This window comes from Pteropus alecto, unplaced genomic scaffold (assembly GCF_000325575.1).
Source record: "Pteropus alecto unplaced genomic scaffold, ASM32557v1 scaffold101, whole genome shotgun sequence".
NCBI lineage: Eukaryota > Metazoa > Chordata > Mammalia > Chiroptera > Pteropodidae > Pteropus > Pteropus alecto.
In genome coordinates this window covers 19,651,182-19,667,541 of record NW_006432945.1, presented here as the reverse complement: position 1 = coordinate 19,667,541, position 16,360 = coordinate 19,651,182, and the positions used below count along the sequence as shown (strand labels likewise).

The window sequence follows — 16,360 nt, the reverse complement described above, 5'->3', positions numbered from 1 at the left end:
ACCCCTCTATCCTCCATCCACCCCGTGCTTCTCTGTGTGTCCATCTAGGACGAGAATAGCATCACCTACTCCCTCCTCCTGCACCCGGAGGCCCTGGAGGAGGAGCCGGAGCCGTCGGACTACCAGAACATTAGCTGAAGGTCTCGCCTGGGACGCGGGAGGAGGGCCAGGGGCCGGATCCATGCCTTCCGGCCTGAACCCTCGGAGTTACCTGCGTGAGTCCCGAAAGCCACAGGCCACGTGCTCCCAGATGACGGGCCGTACCGACCTGCGCCTCAGCACTTGTCACTGTCACGATCCCTCTGTCACATAAAACTTACTTTTATTAAGAGATTGAAGCAACTCTGGAAATGCTTGCGTTATAGGTCGCATGAGACAAGTTAGATAAATGCGCACGATTGGGACTGTTGGAATGGACGCCCACGCCGACACATGACGGGCGGTTTTGGGGAAGCGGAATCCGCCTCTTCCTTTTCCTTTTTTGGCTACAGGTCAAACAGGGCCAAAGAGCCTCCCCCCCGCCGCCCACCCCCAGCACGAGTGCAGAAAGGCCCCCTGGTTGGTGCAGACGACGCGGGAGGAGGGCCAGCCAGTCCATCGATCGATCGATCCAGTCCATCGATCGGGGCCTTCTCGCTGATGCAGGAGCCTCGGGAGGGCAGTGCGGGCGGCCGGGGGCCAGGGCAGGGTGCGGGTGGGCGTCGCTCTTCCTGAAACGAGCGCTCTCGCTCCAGTGGTTCATGGTCTTTCCATGTCTTCTTCCTCTTCCTCTCCTGGCACGTAAAACAATCGCTGCATGTTGCAACGCGGTTCTCAGGAAGCTGTGCTTCACGCGGGGCCTTGGTGGAGACTGCTGACTCTTCCTGGCCTGCTGTTATCCTGTCAGTTCCCAGAAGGACATGACCTCAGGGACGCCCTCCCAGCAGGTCAGAGCTGTGGCCCTCGGCTTCCTTGGGGGTCCGGGGGGCACCCCTGGAGGGGCCTCCTCCTCCTGGGCCCCTGACACGGCTTCCCGGTGCCGCGCTCTGGCGCTGGGCGTTCGGCGGCCAGGGCCGTCGTCGCTCCGTGGTCCCACGGTCAGACTCCACGCTCGCGCGCTGCTCCAGCGACGAGGGACCGCGACGGCCGTGATCGGTCCTGGACCTTACTAGATGCCAAGCTGCGCGCTGTAGCCTTAGAGAGTTTAGGCGTATCAGCCATTTCTACTCTGCTTTTGTGATTTTCCCGTTCACGTACTCTGACCCATTTTTATAGTAACGATGTGTGTCCCTTTACTAATTACATAGTGGCAGCCTATTTTCTTTCATTCATACGTAAGTTTTCACTACACGAATATTTTTTATAACATTAAAACAGATATGCAAAAAAGATAATGAAGATCACCTGTAAACACGCAAACCGGGAGGACTTGGCGCTGACATTTAAGGGAAGGCCACCTGCGCCCCTGTCTCAGGCACATTATATTTTTACGTGCTCAGAAATACACATAGGCAAAAAGTCACACTCATCGTAAGCAAGAAAGCTCAAACAATAAAAAATACAGAGTAACAAGGAAAGTTCCCTTTTGTCTTCACTGCCAACGTTGCTACCCTTTTTTCTGGGTCGCCAGTGCTGGACATTGGCTGTGTATGTCTGGATGTTTTTTGCTATGCATCTAATACAGATGTATAGCTTTGAGACCGTCAGAGGCTCATCCTGTGCATGTGCTTATGCAGGAGGCTTCAATGAGCTACATTCTTGGATGATGTTTTCGATGGCGTGTGTGGTGTTTCTGCAGGAGAAATTCCTAGAGGCGGAATCGCTGGCTCAAAGAAAACTCTCGTGTTGTCCTTTAAAAAGCAGCAGCTTACACGTCCTCCCACACCATGTCGGGATGCCCCTTCCCTGACCCCTTGCCGATCCTGGGCATTTTTCATTTCTGCCAGTCTGATTAAGGTGTAGGATGTTACTGTCCCGCCCTGCCCCCCACCATGAATGTCCCCTGATTCTGGTAATGGAGCCCTATTTTGCTTTGGCAGAACGGCCCTGCCTCCCCTCTTAGTCCATGTGGGTAGTCGTGCTGGCTCCGCCCCTGGTTTCAGGCGAGAGCACCACACCCAGCTGTCTCCTGTCTCCTGGGAGTTAAACCCGGAGCAGGTGCCTGCAGCAGGTGCCTGCAGCCCCGCCGCCCCTGTGGCACCACCAGGAGGGGCTTCCGTCCTCCCTCCCCGAATCCACCCTGCTCCTTGCAGTTTCCAAGGGTCGCGGTCCCCCCCTTACCAGTTCATTCGGGTTTGATAGCATTCCTCTAGGATGCCAGATGGGCTCGATGCCTTTTTCAGGCTAGATCTTTGACAAACATTTTTTTTTTTTTACCTGTCATTATTGGTCTGATCAGGCTTTTTAAAATCTCTTTTAGAGTCAATTTTGAAAATTTTTACTCTCTTAGGAAATCGTCCGTGGTATGCAGCTGCACACTGTACTGTTTTCTATTTTTTGGTAACTTATGAGTCTGTACTTACATGCCTTCTCTCAGACCTAGCTCTTGGGTTGTTTTTTGGTTGTCGTTTTTTTGTTTTTTTCCAGTTAGGGTGAGTTTTGCTGGAAATAACAGGAACTCCTCACTCAAACTGGCTTAAACAATAAGGAAATGTATTATCTCATGTAACACAAAGCCCAGAGACGGTGTCTCCAGCACCTCGGGACCCGGGTCCACTGTTCTGGCATCCTCTGTCTGCTGCCCTCGGGAATGGCCAGATAGATGGTGACAGCAGTTCTGTGCATCCTGCCCAGATATCTAGAGAAACAAAGGGAACGACTACCCCTTCCGCGTCGCTTAAGAGTGAGGAAAGCTCCCTCCAGTAATCTTCCCATCACGTGGTGCTGGTCGGCACTGGGTCGCCTGCCCGTCCCTGCGTCGGTCTGTGGGGAGGCGGAGAAGGTGAACTGTCATAACTTACTTGGCTTTTCACGGGAGGGTCACCCGCCTCGATCACCGTACTTGTATATCATCATCAGAAGGTGTGTCCATTTCATAAGACTCGTCACAGCAGCTTTTGATTTGATGATCGAGTCTTTGCCTTTTGCTTGTTTCTTGATGTATTCTTTCTTCTACTCTATTTAGATTTACTGTATTACTCATTTTTTTCTAAACATCTGTTTTTAAACGAATCCACAAAAGGCCGTAACTTTTCTTCTTACTGCTGTTTTGGCCACATCTGTTAGATTTTGATATGCGTTCCTGTCATTATTTGTTTCTAAACAATCCACGGCTTTAGTTTTATTTTCTTCTTTACTCGAGGTTTATTTAGAAGAGTGATCCGTTTTGTTTATTTTATTCTCAGTACCTTTTGGTTGTTATTTTCCACCTTCATTGCATATTGGCGTGGCCGTATGCTTTGTCTGCGGGTGGGTATCTTTGAATGTATTGATAAAGACAACGCCGTCTTTCATTGTTAAATACATTTTTACTTTCTATTAAAGTAACACACACATCATTGGACCTGTGTAATAGAGCACGAGGCATATAACGAGAAATGGCCGTTTCTTGCCGTACCCCTCAGTCCTGTTCCCAGAGGCGACCTCTCTCAACGATTTTAACGAGGTCTTCTGCTCACTCACCTCCATGTTTCCCAGCAGCGTGAAGTGCTGGCGTTTCGATTTTTCGGCATCATCTCTTATCTTTTCGGTTTCCTGCTGCAGATGCAGCGGCTCTTCCCGCGCCCGCTCACCTCCCGCCGCGTCCGCCCGGCCCCCAGCGGGACTTTATCGCAGTGGATGAGACAAATGCCGTCCTCTGATTATATTTCCTTTCCCAAACCAGCTGTTTTTCCTTTCAAGAGATAATAACTGCTTTGTTTTTCTCTTTTGTTAGTTTTCTACGTGCCTATTATTAGCTTTACCCAGTTTTTTCAAAAACATTCTGAAGCAGCACAAGACTATTTCCCATGTGGTCAAATGACCAAGTAGTTTTTCAGTCTCTCTCTCTCTGTGTCTCTCTGTGTCTGTCTGTCTGTCTGTCTCTCTCTCCCTCTCTCTCTATTTCTTTTCCATCAGCAAGAAGCCGGTCCTGGAATTATCTTCTTCGATCCTCGTTTGGATAGCTCAGTCTCTGGCAGCCTGCACAGCTGCTGTGCTGGGACTTCCTTTCGTCGTCCTTGGCTCACCGCCTGGCTGCCTCCCCCACGCCCACACTCCCACCCCGGCTGCCCCGAGCCACCTGCACGAGCACACCCGCCTCTCTGCATGGAAACTTTATTCTAACTGTTTCATTTAGGCTGAGAGCGATCCGCCTGCTCCAGCGCGCTGCCAACACTGGTCTGTGGTTTTGCACAGCTGAAAGGTCACGCTGGCCCCCGCCCCGGGGCAGGACTGTGTCCCCCCGCCCCCCCCACCCCCGTTTCCAATCTCTCCTCCCATCTCCACAGAGCCCGCGGGGGCCTGGGGGGTGTAATGGTGGGGAGGGCAGAGGAGGGTGGTCCCCCGGAGAAGGGGCGCCGCCATCGGACAGCAGACGTTCGGAGACAGGGACAGTGGTCCCCAGGGGCCGCCTGCAGCCCGGGGAGCTGCCCCGTTCCTGGGTCTCCTCAGGTTGCTCCAGCCACCCGATGCCTCCCGTCTCTGGTCGCGGGGTCAGAGCCCGGCTCCCCGCTGGGCCTTCTGGAAGCCGGTGTCCTTTTTCTGTCCTTTTCCCCAGGGGACTGTCTGGGCCTCACACTCAGGTTCCCGCTGGCACTGCACAGCCTCCTGTGCTGCCGTCGGAGCCCAGACACATGTCCGGGAAGCGAATGTGCACGCGCGCGGGCGCGGGGTGGTCGGAGCCTGTGCGGGCGAGTCCGGTGTCCGAGTCGGTGCCGGCGCCACCGTCTGCCCCCTGCCTTGCTTTGGCCCGGTCACTAGAAACGTGTATGGGCTGGAGCAGGACAGGGTGGGACGCTCCCCCCATCACTGCTGTCCCAGTGGCTTTCTGCACGGCCTTCAGCCAACTCCTGCGCCCAGCGCGTCCCCACGGAAACGCCGGTCAGCACTGACCTGCCCCGAGTGTCCGTAGTGGCCACTGGGTGTCAGATAGTGACATGCTTGGGAGCTCCCTGAGCTCCCTGTGGGGTTTTGAGCAGCTGGGGTCACTGTCGTTTCACCCACAACCCTGAGGATGTGGCCGACGCTGAGCCCAAAGGCGAACGATGAAAGCCAATCACAGCGCTGGGAACGGGCCCCGAAGCAGGGAGGCGAGGCCGTGGGGCTCACTTCCCCTCTCTAATTTGAGAGGCTGCGAGCTGGAGAGAGCCAGGCGCCGGAGGCCACAGGAGGCCGGCCGGCCGTCACCATGAAGCAGGGCGGCGTCCTCACGGCCAGGGTCCTCCCCGGTCCTGCTGTGCTCTGGGCAGCCCGGGTGCTGCTGGGTGAGTGAACACTGGGTGCTGGTGCGGGACAGGCCGCGGCCCAGCTCGAGAAAGGACCGGGAGGGGCGACACCTGGACGGACTTCGGCCGTCCGAGCGGCGGCTCCCAGGCGGGCGTGAGGGCGGACGCGGGAAGCTGTGTGCAGGGCCGCGGGCTGAGGGTGGGGACACTCCCAGCCTTTTCCTGTGACGGTCCCCGGACGACGATGCCCCCCCCAGGGACAACGCAACGCTGCCTTCGTTTCTGCAGACAAAGGGTCGTCTGTGCTTGCTGTCCCCACTTCCGCGCTTGTCACTTGCCCCTCGGTGTTCACAGTGGCGTCACCGGGCCTTCCCGCGCTCGCCCTCCTCATCCTGCAGGGCGTCTGGCTGCATGGTGCGGCCGTCGCCTGCTGCGGGCTGGGCCTCTACGCTCCGTGCCCCGCACCGTTTCCCCCTCTGCTCCGGCCACCTGTGTCGGTCCCTCCCGCTGGTTTGCCCTCTCTGCCCCTTAAAGACTGGTTCCCACCGGTGCTCCCTGGACTGGTTCCCACCGGTGCTCCCTCGACGCCCTGCTCGTCCTTCCTTGTGCCGCGTCCCCCCACCCCCCGCGAGCTTATTTGTTGGTAGAATTTTTACCACTGAAACTGCATCGTTGAGTCCCAAACCTCATCTCCAGCCCGAACCATTTTCAAATACCAAGCTTTGCACAAGACAGGTCTCACGGGTACCGCGGGGCAGCATGGAGTCAGCAGAGCTGAACCCACCTGTCCCCTCGGCCCCGCCTCTCCCAGCCCAGTCAGTGGCTTCCGCCCGGGGCGAGAACTTGGGAGACACAGCAGACTCCCCGCCTCTCCTTGCGCTCTGTGTGTGGTCAGTTATCAGGTTTGGCGAAGTTCACCTTCTGCACTGTCCCCTGGAGCGCACCGAGTATGTGCCAGGAGGAGCCGTCACCATTCTGACCTGGGCCAGCCTCGTGTCCTTGAAGTGAGCTCCGCACTCTGCGGCCAGCGTGCTTTGTGCGGGGCCCAGCTGTGGCCCTCGCTCCTGACCCGGCTGCGCCCCAGCAAGCCCGAGCCGGCCAGGCCCAGCCCCGCAGTCTCACGCTGGGTGCACTGTCCCTGGGCTTTGCTCACGCCGCTCCCGCTGCTGACATGAGCCCCCACCCACACATTCCAGCATCCCTAGGTGGCCCCTGCACCCAGAAGCCTTCCTGAACCCTCCTCTGTCCCAACAGCGGCCTGACACCCCTTTCTTGTCACTTCCCCCCTGGGCTGAAACAACGGCTTCGTGTGCCTGTGCCGCCGCCACTAAGCTGAGCGGCTCGTAGGCAGGACCAGGCCTTTGGCTTCTGTCTTCCCGCCTCGTCTCCTCTGCCTTCAAATGCGCAGCACTTGTCTCATCTCTGCTCGGTGACGGTGACGTCGAACGTGCATCTGAGCTCCCGAGGCCGGGGCGGGGTGATCAGGACACGGAGCGGCGTGTGGCCACACGTGGAAGCGGACACTCAGCTTTCGACCCCTTCTTTTTTGTTTTTACTAACTCTGTGCCACTTTGCAAAAGTCACTTTTTATAGCCACGAATTTGTTTTTTCTTTATTCGTAAAATGAGAATAATGATGACTACCACGTGGTTTGTTGAGCGAAAGTGCCAGAGAGCCCAACCAGATTTTATTTTCAGAAAGGAGACGAGGCTGAGTCCCTCTGAACGACAGAGGAGGAACTGAAAAACGGTAGCGAGGGGTGATGGGGGCGCAGAGGACAGGGACCAAGCACCTGGCTCCAGCTAATGAGGAGTAGGAAGCAGAGGAGCCTTGCTGAGGGAGGTTAGAGGTCAGCGAGGGGGAGGAGGACGGAGGGGACAGGAAGCTCACGGAGATGGGGATGGTAGCTCTCGGCTCCAAGGGGAGCGGACAGAACTGCTCCACAGCTACGGGGTCGAGCGGGGCTCGGGGCGGCAGAGAGGTCGCCGTCAGGGAGACTTCGCAGGGCAGAGGACGGCAAGGCAGTGCTGGCCGAGGGCGAAGCGGGGAGCAGCAGGGCCCCGTGGCCGGCGCTGAAAGCGGTTCGGCGCCAGCGTAGTCACGGGCAAAGGGCCGGGGGACCGCTGGGACAGCGAGGCTGTGGGCGACGGTCCCCAGCGAGGGTCCGAGGACTGAGGTGGCATCAGCAGAGTAGAAAGCGCACAGGTGCTGGACTCAGACAGACCTGCCTTTCTCGCTCCATTCCCAACTCTCTTCCTAAACTTTGGGTAAGTTCGCTGAGTTTTCTAAGCCCGTTTCTTAAAGATTGTAAAGTGGGGCAGAAGCCACATACCCAGAAACCTTGCGACAACGAAACGCGATGGCGCGTGAACGTGCCCAGCCCTGCCTGGCACGGCAAACTCCCCCGGGGGTGGAGTCTGACGTCTCCCTTCCCTCCTGTCCTGTGTCCACCGGCTACGGGTCGTCGGGGTCATCATGCTCCCTGCACAGCAGCTGGGTGTCATGCAGGTGAGTAACTTTCCCCGCTCTCGTCCCCAAACCACAGCCCACTCACCGAGCACTGGAAGCCAGTGCGTCGAATCGCAGTGACCCCCTGAGAGACCCGTGTGCGTCTCCGAAACGACGGCCGCGGGGACCCTCCGGGGGGCGGTCTTCTGTCCTCCTCCTCTGAGTCACAGTCTCGTTCCCTGGTCCTCTGGGACCGCTGCCTCCTTAGCCGTCGCTTTGGAGATGCTGCAGTGCGAAGGACCTGTCAGCACCCGGGACAGCAGCTGCCACACGGCCAGCGATGTGACAGGCCCCAGGGACAGGGACTTCCAGGTCAAGGGTTACACTTTCAGTAAACCCTTCCACCTGATTGTGTCGTACGGTGAGGCCCTGCGGGGCGCTGGCCGGTGCAGGCTCTTTCCCCCGTTTCCCGATCTGCCCTTCAGCCCCGCAGCCCCCGGGAAGGTGCCCCAGGCAGTGGCCCTGACGAAACGCCCCTGCCCCCTCAGCCCTGGGTCCCGGAGAAATTGTGGGGGTCCCGGATGCCCAGAGAGAGTTCTGGGGGGTCCGTGTGGGCAGCATTGGGGTCTCCCCAGGAAGGCCCTGGGGGACACTCAGCCCTCCCTTTGGCCGCAGACTGGCTGATCCTCCAGAGCCCGGCCATGCCCATGTTTGAAGGAGACGCCCTGGTCCTGCGCTGCCAGGCCTGGCAGGACTGGCCACTGACCCAGGTCACCTTCTACCGAGACGGCGCAGCCTTGGGCCCCCCCGGGCCCAGCAGGGAGCTCTCCATCGCTGCCCTGCGGAAGGCGGATGGCGGCCACTACCACTGCAGCGCCATGTTCAGGGGCCCTGGGCCTGGGAGCCTGCAGACGGCGTCTCCCGTGGCCGTTGCCGTCCAAGGTGAGAGTGGGGGCAGCGTGGTGGTGGCGGGGGCAGCGGGGGAGGGATTGAGACCGCACGGCCTCGCCGGAGCTGGCCAGGTCCCCGATGGCGTCAGGGGCAGGGTGCCGCCTTCTCAAGTCACCTGGCCGCTCAGAGCCCCCGTGATTCCCACACTCTGCCCTGCAGACCCATGACCTATGACCTATGCGTCCCCGTGTCCGCTGGGTGGACGACGGTCACACTGGCCCGTTACTGAGTCCTCTCTAGTCCCGTCCACGTGAAGACAGAAGATGCGGGAGGTTCGAACAGCACTGGTCGTGTGTCCCCTGAGCAAGGTGGTCTGACCCTTCTCTGTCACCTGTCACCCCAGATCTCTTCCCAGACCCTGTGCTCAGAGCCAGTCCCTCAGCCGAGCCCCGGGAGGGGACCGCGGTGACCCTGAGCTGTCGGACACAGCTGCGCCGGGAGAGGCCGGCCGGCCGCCTGCTCTTTGCCTTCTACAAGGGTGGCGGGGCCCTGCGGGGCTGGGGCCCGTCCTCGGAGCTGCAGATGCCCGCGGCCGCAGCGGCCCACTCTGGCTCCTACTGGTGCGAAGCTATCACCGAGGACAGCCGGGTTTGGAAACGGAGCCCCGAGCTGGAGGTCAGGGTGCAGGGTGAGTTGGCGTGTGTGGAAAGTGGGGGGCAGCATGGCGGGGCCTTGGGCTGGGGTTCGGTGTCAGCCGCTTCAGAAAGGACTCGGGAGGCAGGGGCCGTGAGCCACAGTCCCTGGTGATGGCGGGAGCATGCACAGGGGACGTCTCCCTTGACCATGTGACGCCTCACCGAACCAGGACGGGGCCCAGCCGTGCGGCTGTGGGGCGCGGTGCACGGTGAAGGCTGGGGCCCCGCCGCGGAGGCTGCTGGTGGCTGGATCACGCCCAGAGGGGGTGTCCGGGGTTATGGGAACTTGGGGCCACGTTGTAGGAAAAGGACCAGAAGGGGTGGCACAGGCTCGCCCAGGAGGGAAGGTGACTCGGACCAGCAGCACATCCCCAGACACTGGGGGTGGCACAGAGGACAGACGGCACTCACGTCACTCATGCACAATAATGAGGCAGGCCCAGGGCCAGGTGCCACAGCCCCGCAGGGACCGATGCACCCCCTGGACACAGGAGGCACCGCTGATGCCCATGGCCCTCTAACGACAATGCCTGTGGCCCAGCTTCAGGTGCAGATGTGGACCCCAGTCTCTGCGGCCGTGGGCCACACGGCCACTTTCAGAGTGTGCGGGTTGGCCAGGACCAGGCCTCACTGTGCGTGTCTCCCACCCCACCGCCCAGGTCCCTCCAGCTCTGCTGCACCCCCGGCCTCGAAGCCAGCCCCTCAGAAACCAGCCGCTCCAGGGACACCTGCAGTGGAGCCCCCCGGGCCCCAGCCCCCACCGCCCGTCCCCTCCTCCCTGGACCCAGCCCCCACCCCGCCTCTGCAGGCACTGGATCCCCATCTGCTCCACCAGATGACACTTCTTCTCAAGCAAATGCAGGACGTGCAGGCTCTCCTTGGTCACCTGGTCACGGAGCTGAGGGACTTGTCTGGCCACCTGAAGCTCGAGACCATGAAGGGTCGTGCCGAGCATGAGTGAACAGCCACCCGCAGAGTTGTCACCCCCACCCCCAAACCCAGCTCTCTCCACTTTCCTCTCCCCCCCCACCGTACACACACCCAGAACTGCCACGAGTTCCCAGTGTCTTGTTAGGAGGTCGGTGAGTATAAATAAATTCGTGCAAAGCGACACCTGGAGTTGAGCTGTAGGTGCATACTCTCTCCTGGTGTGACGTCATGCCCTGCTCTCGAGACTGGGGGTTGCTGTCTGCTGCGCAGACCTGAGTCTGGTGATCGAAGAGAAGCCGTGGGCCGGATTTAAGGCAGCAGACTCCACCGGGGGCGACCCCCAGGCCCCCGCCCAGAGCACTTACGGCAATGTCCGGTGACGGTACTGGTTGTCACACTGGGCGGGTGAGGGGCTGCTCCTGGCACCTAGTGAGTGGAAAACAGGGTTCCTGCCACACGTCCAAACACAGAGAGGACAGCCCCCACGAGCAGCTGTAGAAGCCCCTGCCTAAGGGGAGCGGTGGGGCTGGCGGCTCCGCCTCTGGGTTTACTCTGCCGCTGGGGTTTGTGGCACTTGTGGCATTAGGTACATGTGGAAGCTGGTGTCTCTGTCTGTAGGGGTCGGGACAGAGTCGGAAGGTAGCAACGCCCCGTGACATAATTAAAGCCAGCTGGGGTCTCGCCACAGGCCCCTCTGCGCTGGGGAATCTGTGCCCGAGCACGATGCTGTGGGAGCAGCGATCGTTTGTTTCAGTTACGTTGTCTCTGGACGATTTTTCTTGAAAAACACCGTAAATCTATTTTGGTTCATAACCACACTTGCCTGAGCTCCCGCCGTGCGTGCTCTGCCGTGGGGGCCAGCCTGGCAGGGAGCCTCGGTCACCGAGCTGGCACGCCTGTCAATAACGACCTCGGCCAGCGTCCTCCTCAATTACGGTGCCCGGCTGTGCCCAGCTGGCCACCTCGTTCTTCCTTTGTGCCGGTTCCGTGAGTGGCCATTCCAGACACACCGCAGGAAAACAAAGGATACGGTCACACTGGAGGTTGAAGTGTGAGCTAACGAGGCGGCATCTGTGAAGCATGTGTCATGGCGCCCGGTACACGCTCGGGCACTCGCGGAGAGCGAGCGGCGTCATCGCCATCGTCATCCCTGAGGACATTTATTCCCCGAACCCTTGTCAGATGACGGCGTTTTGTCTGGAAGTTAAGCTGTGATAACCTTTGGAGAATCGCTCTGGTAACCAGCGATCGCTGCCAAGCGTCTGTGTGGCAAAGGGGCGAAGAGTTACGAATTCTGTGGGGAAAACGTCTTTGACGGAGATAAAGCTCCAATGTGGGGGAAATGTAGAAGTCTGGAAGAAAGAAATGCTGGGTGGGAGAGTCTTCGAGCTGAATTCCGGGCACCGTGCCAGGTGACCCCTCCGAGGGTTCTGGATTCTCAGGGGGCACCGCACGCTTCCTGAGTTTCTGGCATAACCCGGCTGCCTGTGGAATGTGGTGAACAGGCCGAAGTCTGTGTCCGAGCGATGAGGAGCCAATCGAGTCAGCTGGCGTGGACCCGGGGCGGCTGGTGGGCATCACGTGCTTATCGCAGAGGTGGTGCTGGCCGGAAATCAGACCGTGGGTGATGTGGGGGCCCACACCGGCCCTGGGATGTGGAGGCAGGCAGGACGTGGGGCGCCCTGCTAGAGCAGACAGTTTAGGAGCTCTGTGCCCAGGTCCGCCCCGCGCCCGCCCCCCTGGCCACCGCTGGCATCACCAGATCCCTAACTTCCAAACCTAGGTCTCTTTCACCAAAAGCCACTCTCAAAACAGCATCTGAAGCGGCGCCTAATGTAAGCGCCAATCACAGTTTCCACGAGGCATTTGCATTGTTAACCAGGACTGGCACAGGAAGAGAAGAGAAACCGCCGGAATTCTCAGAGCCGGGCTATGGGCGTCGTCAGTGAGCAGGGGGAAGGGACTGTCTTCAGGAGTCCTTGCTGCCTGAGAATCTCTGTCCCCCAGAGTTCCGCGGGAAGGGGGCGCCTTGGACCAAACAGCTGCAGATGGGGACAGGAGACCGTCCAGGCAGACACCCTATCGGGCTGGAAACTTCATTAAGTATTTACACGAGAATTCAGGCTCCCCCTTGCTCAGGGCAGGGTCCTGTGACTCAGCACAAGAAGTCCAGCGGGAGGTAGGATCTGAGAGGCTTCTGAGGGGCTGATGCAGTGACTTCTCTGCCACAGGTGAGGTGGCTGGGGGAGGGTGCAGGGACAGACGGAAGGAAGGAAGAGAGACACACGCGTGTGAAGATGCCATAAGTTGAGGGCACCGCAGTGGGTGGGTAGAAGAGACTTAGGATTTCTGAGGGCTTGGGGTGTCAGGAAGGGAGAAAGACGACAGGCAAGCACATTGCGTTTCTCCCTTGCCTGGGACACTGGAGTCATGTATTTCTGTCTGCTCATCTGCGGAGGGCGTGAGCGCAGGGAGCCTGGTGTCGGCCTCACTCAGGCCTCCCACCTGTGTCTGTCATCAGGGAGTGGGCAGAACAAAGGCCCTGGGGGCACCTCCAGAACCTGAGGATTTATCTCCTCGACTGAGGCTTATGGGGCCAGCCGGAGGGTGGGGAGGACGTGGGATGGGAGTGGGGTGTCGATGGGAGCCTGGCGGTGAGTGGCAGGGTCACCTGCCAGAGCCTGGGGTTCCACGTGGCTCTCTTGGGGTGGCAGAGAGCACAAGCTCTGCTCAGCAGGCCTTCTCGACAGGAGCTGGGGCTGGTCTGAGATGGGAGGTTGCTTGTGGGGTGGTAGGTGGGGCGGTGGGGTGCTTGGGACACCTGAGGGTGACACGCATCAGGCCCGTCGCGTGCTCTCTGCAGTCCGCCATCTTCGGGAGTTAGGGGTGCGTGGGAGAAGCAGCAGTGCCTACCCCAGCCGGTGGTCAGCAGCGGCCACCCCCTCCCCTGCCCCATCCCATGCAGCGTCTCCACCGCCTGCTGCTGCTGCTGCGGGTCAGCCATGTGGGCGCTGACGACCCTCCTGCTCCTGGGTGAGTCTGCGAGGAGGCAACAGCGGCTTGGGGCTTTGGCGTGGGGAGGAGCGCAGGCAGGCCGTGTGTGCATGTGAGCGTGCGTGTGCGTGTGCGCGTGTGAGCACGTGTGTGCCTGTACGTGTGCGTGTGCATGTGTGCTGCATGTGTGAGCGCGTGTGTGCGCAGTGTGCATGTGTGCCCACGTGTGTGAACACATGCGTGCGTGTGCGTGTGTGCGTGCGTGCTGGGGCGCACGTGATCCTCCGCTCGGGGCCCCTGGAGGGGTACAGAGGCAGGGCTTTCTCAGAGCCGGGAGATAAGGCGGAAGAAGACGGGCCCCGGAGCTGCCGAGTCTTGCCGGGCCCAGGGCGCCTGCCCCGCGCTCACGCTCTCCTCTCTCCTGCGGTTCTTGTCTGGCAGCTCCAAGCAGCGGACAAGCTGGTGAGTCTAGGATCCCTCTCCGGGTCTTCTGTGCCTTCTCCCCAAGCCCCTGAGCAGCCCGCTTGGGTCTCCCCGCCCTGGGCCACTCCGGGACAGTGTCTTTGCCACTGCTCCACCCTCCCCGTGGACCCGCTTGCTGCGGCACCGGAAGTGGGTCCACGCCGCGCGTTGCCTGGGCTCGGGCTCTCGCAGGGGCGGCTGCGCGCCGGGCGGGGCCCTGGGGACTGAGGATTTCTGAGACTGCCTCCCAGAGCGACCACTGGCGCCCCACCCTCTCCCCCCGCCCGCTGCCAGCTGCTCTGGAGAAGCCCACGCTGTCTCTACACCCGCCCTGGACCACCATCTTCAAGGGGGAGCGGGTGACCCTGCGCTGCGATGGGGACCGCCCGCTGGTGCTGGAGCTGCGGCCCGTCAGCACCCTGTGGTACCTGGGCCACCTGCTGCTGCCCTCGCACAGGGCGAGCATCGAGGTCCAGGCCCCAGGGGCATATCGCTGCCAGACTCGGGGAGCGCCCGTCAGTGACCCTGTCCACCTCTCCGTGTCCACCGGTGAGTGTCTGCACTGTGCTGCGGGCCGCCGCGGAGGGCAGCGGCTGCGTGCCCTGTGCGGGAGATGCAGTGAGGCCAGCCCCGCCCCTCACCCACCCACACCCACGGCAGGCGGCAAATGCCCGCTTCTGTTTGTTTATGAGACTAGCTCTGAGGGCAGAGGCTGTGGGACCTGGGACACTGCTCAGAGAACGGGCGAAGCAGGAAACGTGCCCCCCCCCCCCCAGCAGGCTACCTGCCGCTGGGGGACAACTCCAGACTGATGCGTCTCTGTCCTCCCATCGGCAAAGCAGGGACAATCACAGTAGCTGTGACTTTGGTTGTTGTGAATACGAAAAATGACAACATGTTGTTAAGGAAAAAGCAGCAGCTGAACAGAGCACGTGGTCAAGATTCTATTACAACAGGTACAACATGTGCTCAGGGGTCAACTAGGAAACTGGCCCCTGGGGATACTTAAAGGCTTTCGAAATGGGAGAAGAGAAAGTTGTCAGTCAGGGCACAGGACCGGGTGTATGATGTCATCTTGGCCCGCTAGGCCACAGTTTGCGTTCAGCGTCTAAGGCCACCCCCCAGCGCTCGGACTGGCACTGCCCCGCGCTTCGCGTCCACGCCTCGCGTTTCTTGCTTGGACACTGACAGCGAGTACAGGTGAAATGCTGGCCCCAGGAGACGGCGGGCACTGCTTGCAGACCTGGGAGTGCATCTGGGCTGTGGCTAGAACCTGCAGAATTCCTTCTCAAGAAAACACCTACAGTCGCACTTGGCTCGTGCCAGGGCTGTGCCACTGTTCTTGGCTGTGACGAGCAGGGTAAACACAGGTTCTGTGCTGGGTGCCTGGCCTCTCGCGGCAGGGCAGGAAGTTTTCTGGAGGACATGATGTCTGAGCAGGACAAGTAGCCCTCAGCGAGAACAGGTGAAGGGTCTCCCTGGCGGAGGAGACAGCAGGCGCCAGGCCCCGGCCCCTCAGAGCAGGGCGGGTGCCCCCAGCACTTCAGTTTGGCTGGACTGTCTGCGGGAGTGGAAGGTGGGGAGGCAAAGGAGCCGCTGGGCACAGGGGGTGCTGGGATGGTGCCGGGAGGTCGGGCGCCAGGTGGGCAGGCCCTGAGCCATCCCAAGGAGCTTAACCAGGATTCCGGTGGGCATTTGTCTTGGAGGCTGGAACCGAGTCTCAGGCGTCTTGGCCTCCCATTCCCTCCCCACGCCCCTCCTAGCACATCGGGCTGAGATTTCGGGGTGCCTGCTGCTCAGTCAGGGAGTGAGTTGACACAGAGAAGGAGAGCAGCTGGGGTGGGGGAGCAGGGATGCAGAGAGAACGGGGGACCCCGGGGCTGGACCTTGTCTTGGAGTGGGGTGTGTGGTGACTGTCGCAGACTGGCTGATCCTGCAAGTGCCCTTCGCGGCGGTGTTCGAGGGCGAGCCGCTGGTGCTGCGCTGCCGCGGCTGGTACGACAAGGCGGTCTACAAGCTGCACTACTACCGCGACGGGCGCGCCGTGCGCTTCTTCGCCTCCAGCGCCAACTACACCGTGCCGCAGGCGCGCGCCGGCGACAGCGGGCGCTACCAGTGCTCGGGCACCATGCGCATCCCGGTGGAGAGCGCGCCCATGTTCTCCGCCAAGGTGGCCGTGACCGTGCAAGGTGGGCGAGCCCTGGGGAGCTGTGGGTCAGGGGCCGGGCGCGGAAAGGAGGGGAGGGTTTCTCTGCCAGACCGCCTGTGCCCCCTCCTCTCCTGCTCCGCAGCGAGGGCGCACCTGACCTGCTGCCTGCGGGGGGCGGGGGCGGGTGTCTCCCTACTCCCCCCCATCCGCTTCTTACTCTGAGCGGGGACCCCATAAAGGGACAGCGACAGTGGTGGGGATCACTGTGGGACTGGGGCGAAGCAGGGGCAGCGACCACCTTCAAGGCGCAGCACCCGAGCTAGGTGCCAGTCGGGTGTGACCGGAAGTGCCTGGCCCCGCCCTGCCCCCTCCGAGCCGGCCCCCTTCGCGGACCCCTTTCTTCCCACCTGCGCTGGGCTCAGGGTGGGCGGGGCCGCGGCTGCGGGGGG

At 60.7% G+C, this 16,360-nt stretch overlaps 3 protein-coding genes across 3 annotated transcripts in view; all 3 read left to right on the top strand.

Moving 5' to 3' along the window:
• LOC102893641 (low affinity immunoglobulin gamma Fc region receptor II) overlaps window positions 1-512 on the top strand; it is a 10,751-nt gene extending 10,239 nt beyond the window's left edge. The window contains exon 8 of the mRNA XM_025044019.1: window positions 49-512. Coding sequence (XP_024899787.1) covers window positions 49-138 — 90 coding nt within the window. The 3' untranslated portion in view covers window positions 139-512. The remainder of the gene's footprint in view (window positions 1-48) is intronic.
• Window positions 513-5,305: 4,793 nt separating this feature from the next.
• On the top strand, window positions 5,306-10,526 carry FCRLA (Fc receptor like A). The gene is made up of 8 exons (XM_015586163.1): window positions 5,306-5,381; window positions 5,697-5,756; window positions 6,238-6,346; window positions 7,348-7,850; window positions 8,059-8,211; window positions 8,466-8,732; window positions 9,085-9,369; window positions 10,036-10,526. The coding sequence occupies exons 1-8, from the start codon at window positions 5,306-5,308 to the stop codon at window positions 10,335-10,337; spliced, it is 1,755 nt and encodes a 584-aa protein (XP_015441649.1). The 3' UTR covers window positions 10,338-10,526.
• Window positions 10,527-12,071: 1,545 nt separating this feature from the next.
• The window catches only part of FCRLB (Fc receptor like B), a 5,572-nt gene continuing 1,283 nt past the window's right edge, over window positions 12,072-16,360 (top strand). The window contains exons 1-5 of the mRNA XM_025044018.1: window positions 12,072-12,537; window positions 13,272-13,339; window positions 13,742-13,762; window positions 14,057-14,311; window positions 15,685-16,128. Of these exons, the coding sequence (XP_024899786.1) occupies window positions 13,309-13,339; window positions 13,742-13,762; window positions 14,057-14,311; window positions 15,685-16,128 (751 nt within the window). The 5' untranslated portion in view covers window positions 12,072-12,537; window positions 13,272-13,308. The remainder of the gene's footprint in view (window positions 12,538-13,271; window positions 13,340-13,741; window positions 13,763-14,056; window positions 14,312-15,684; window positions 16,129-16,360) is intronic.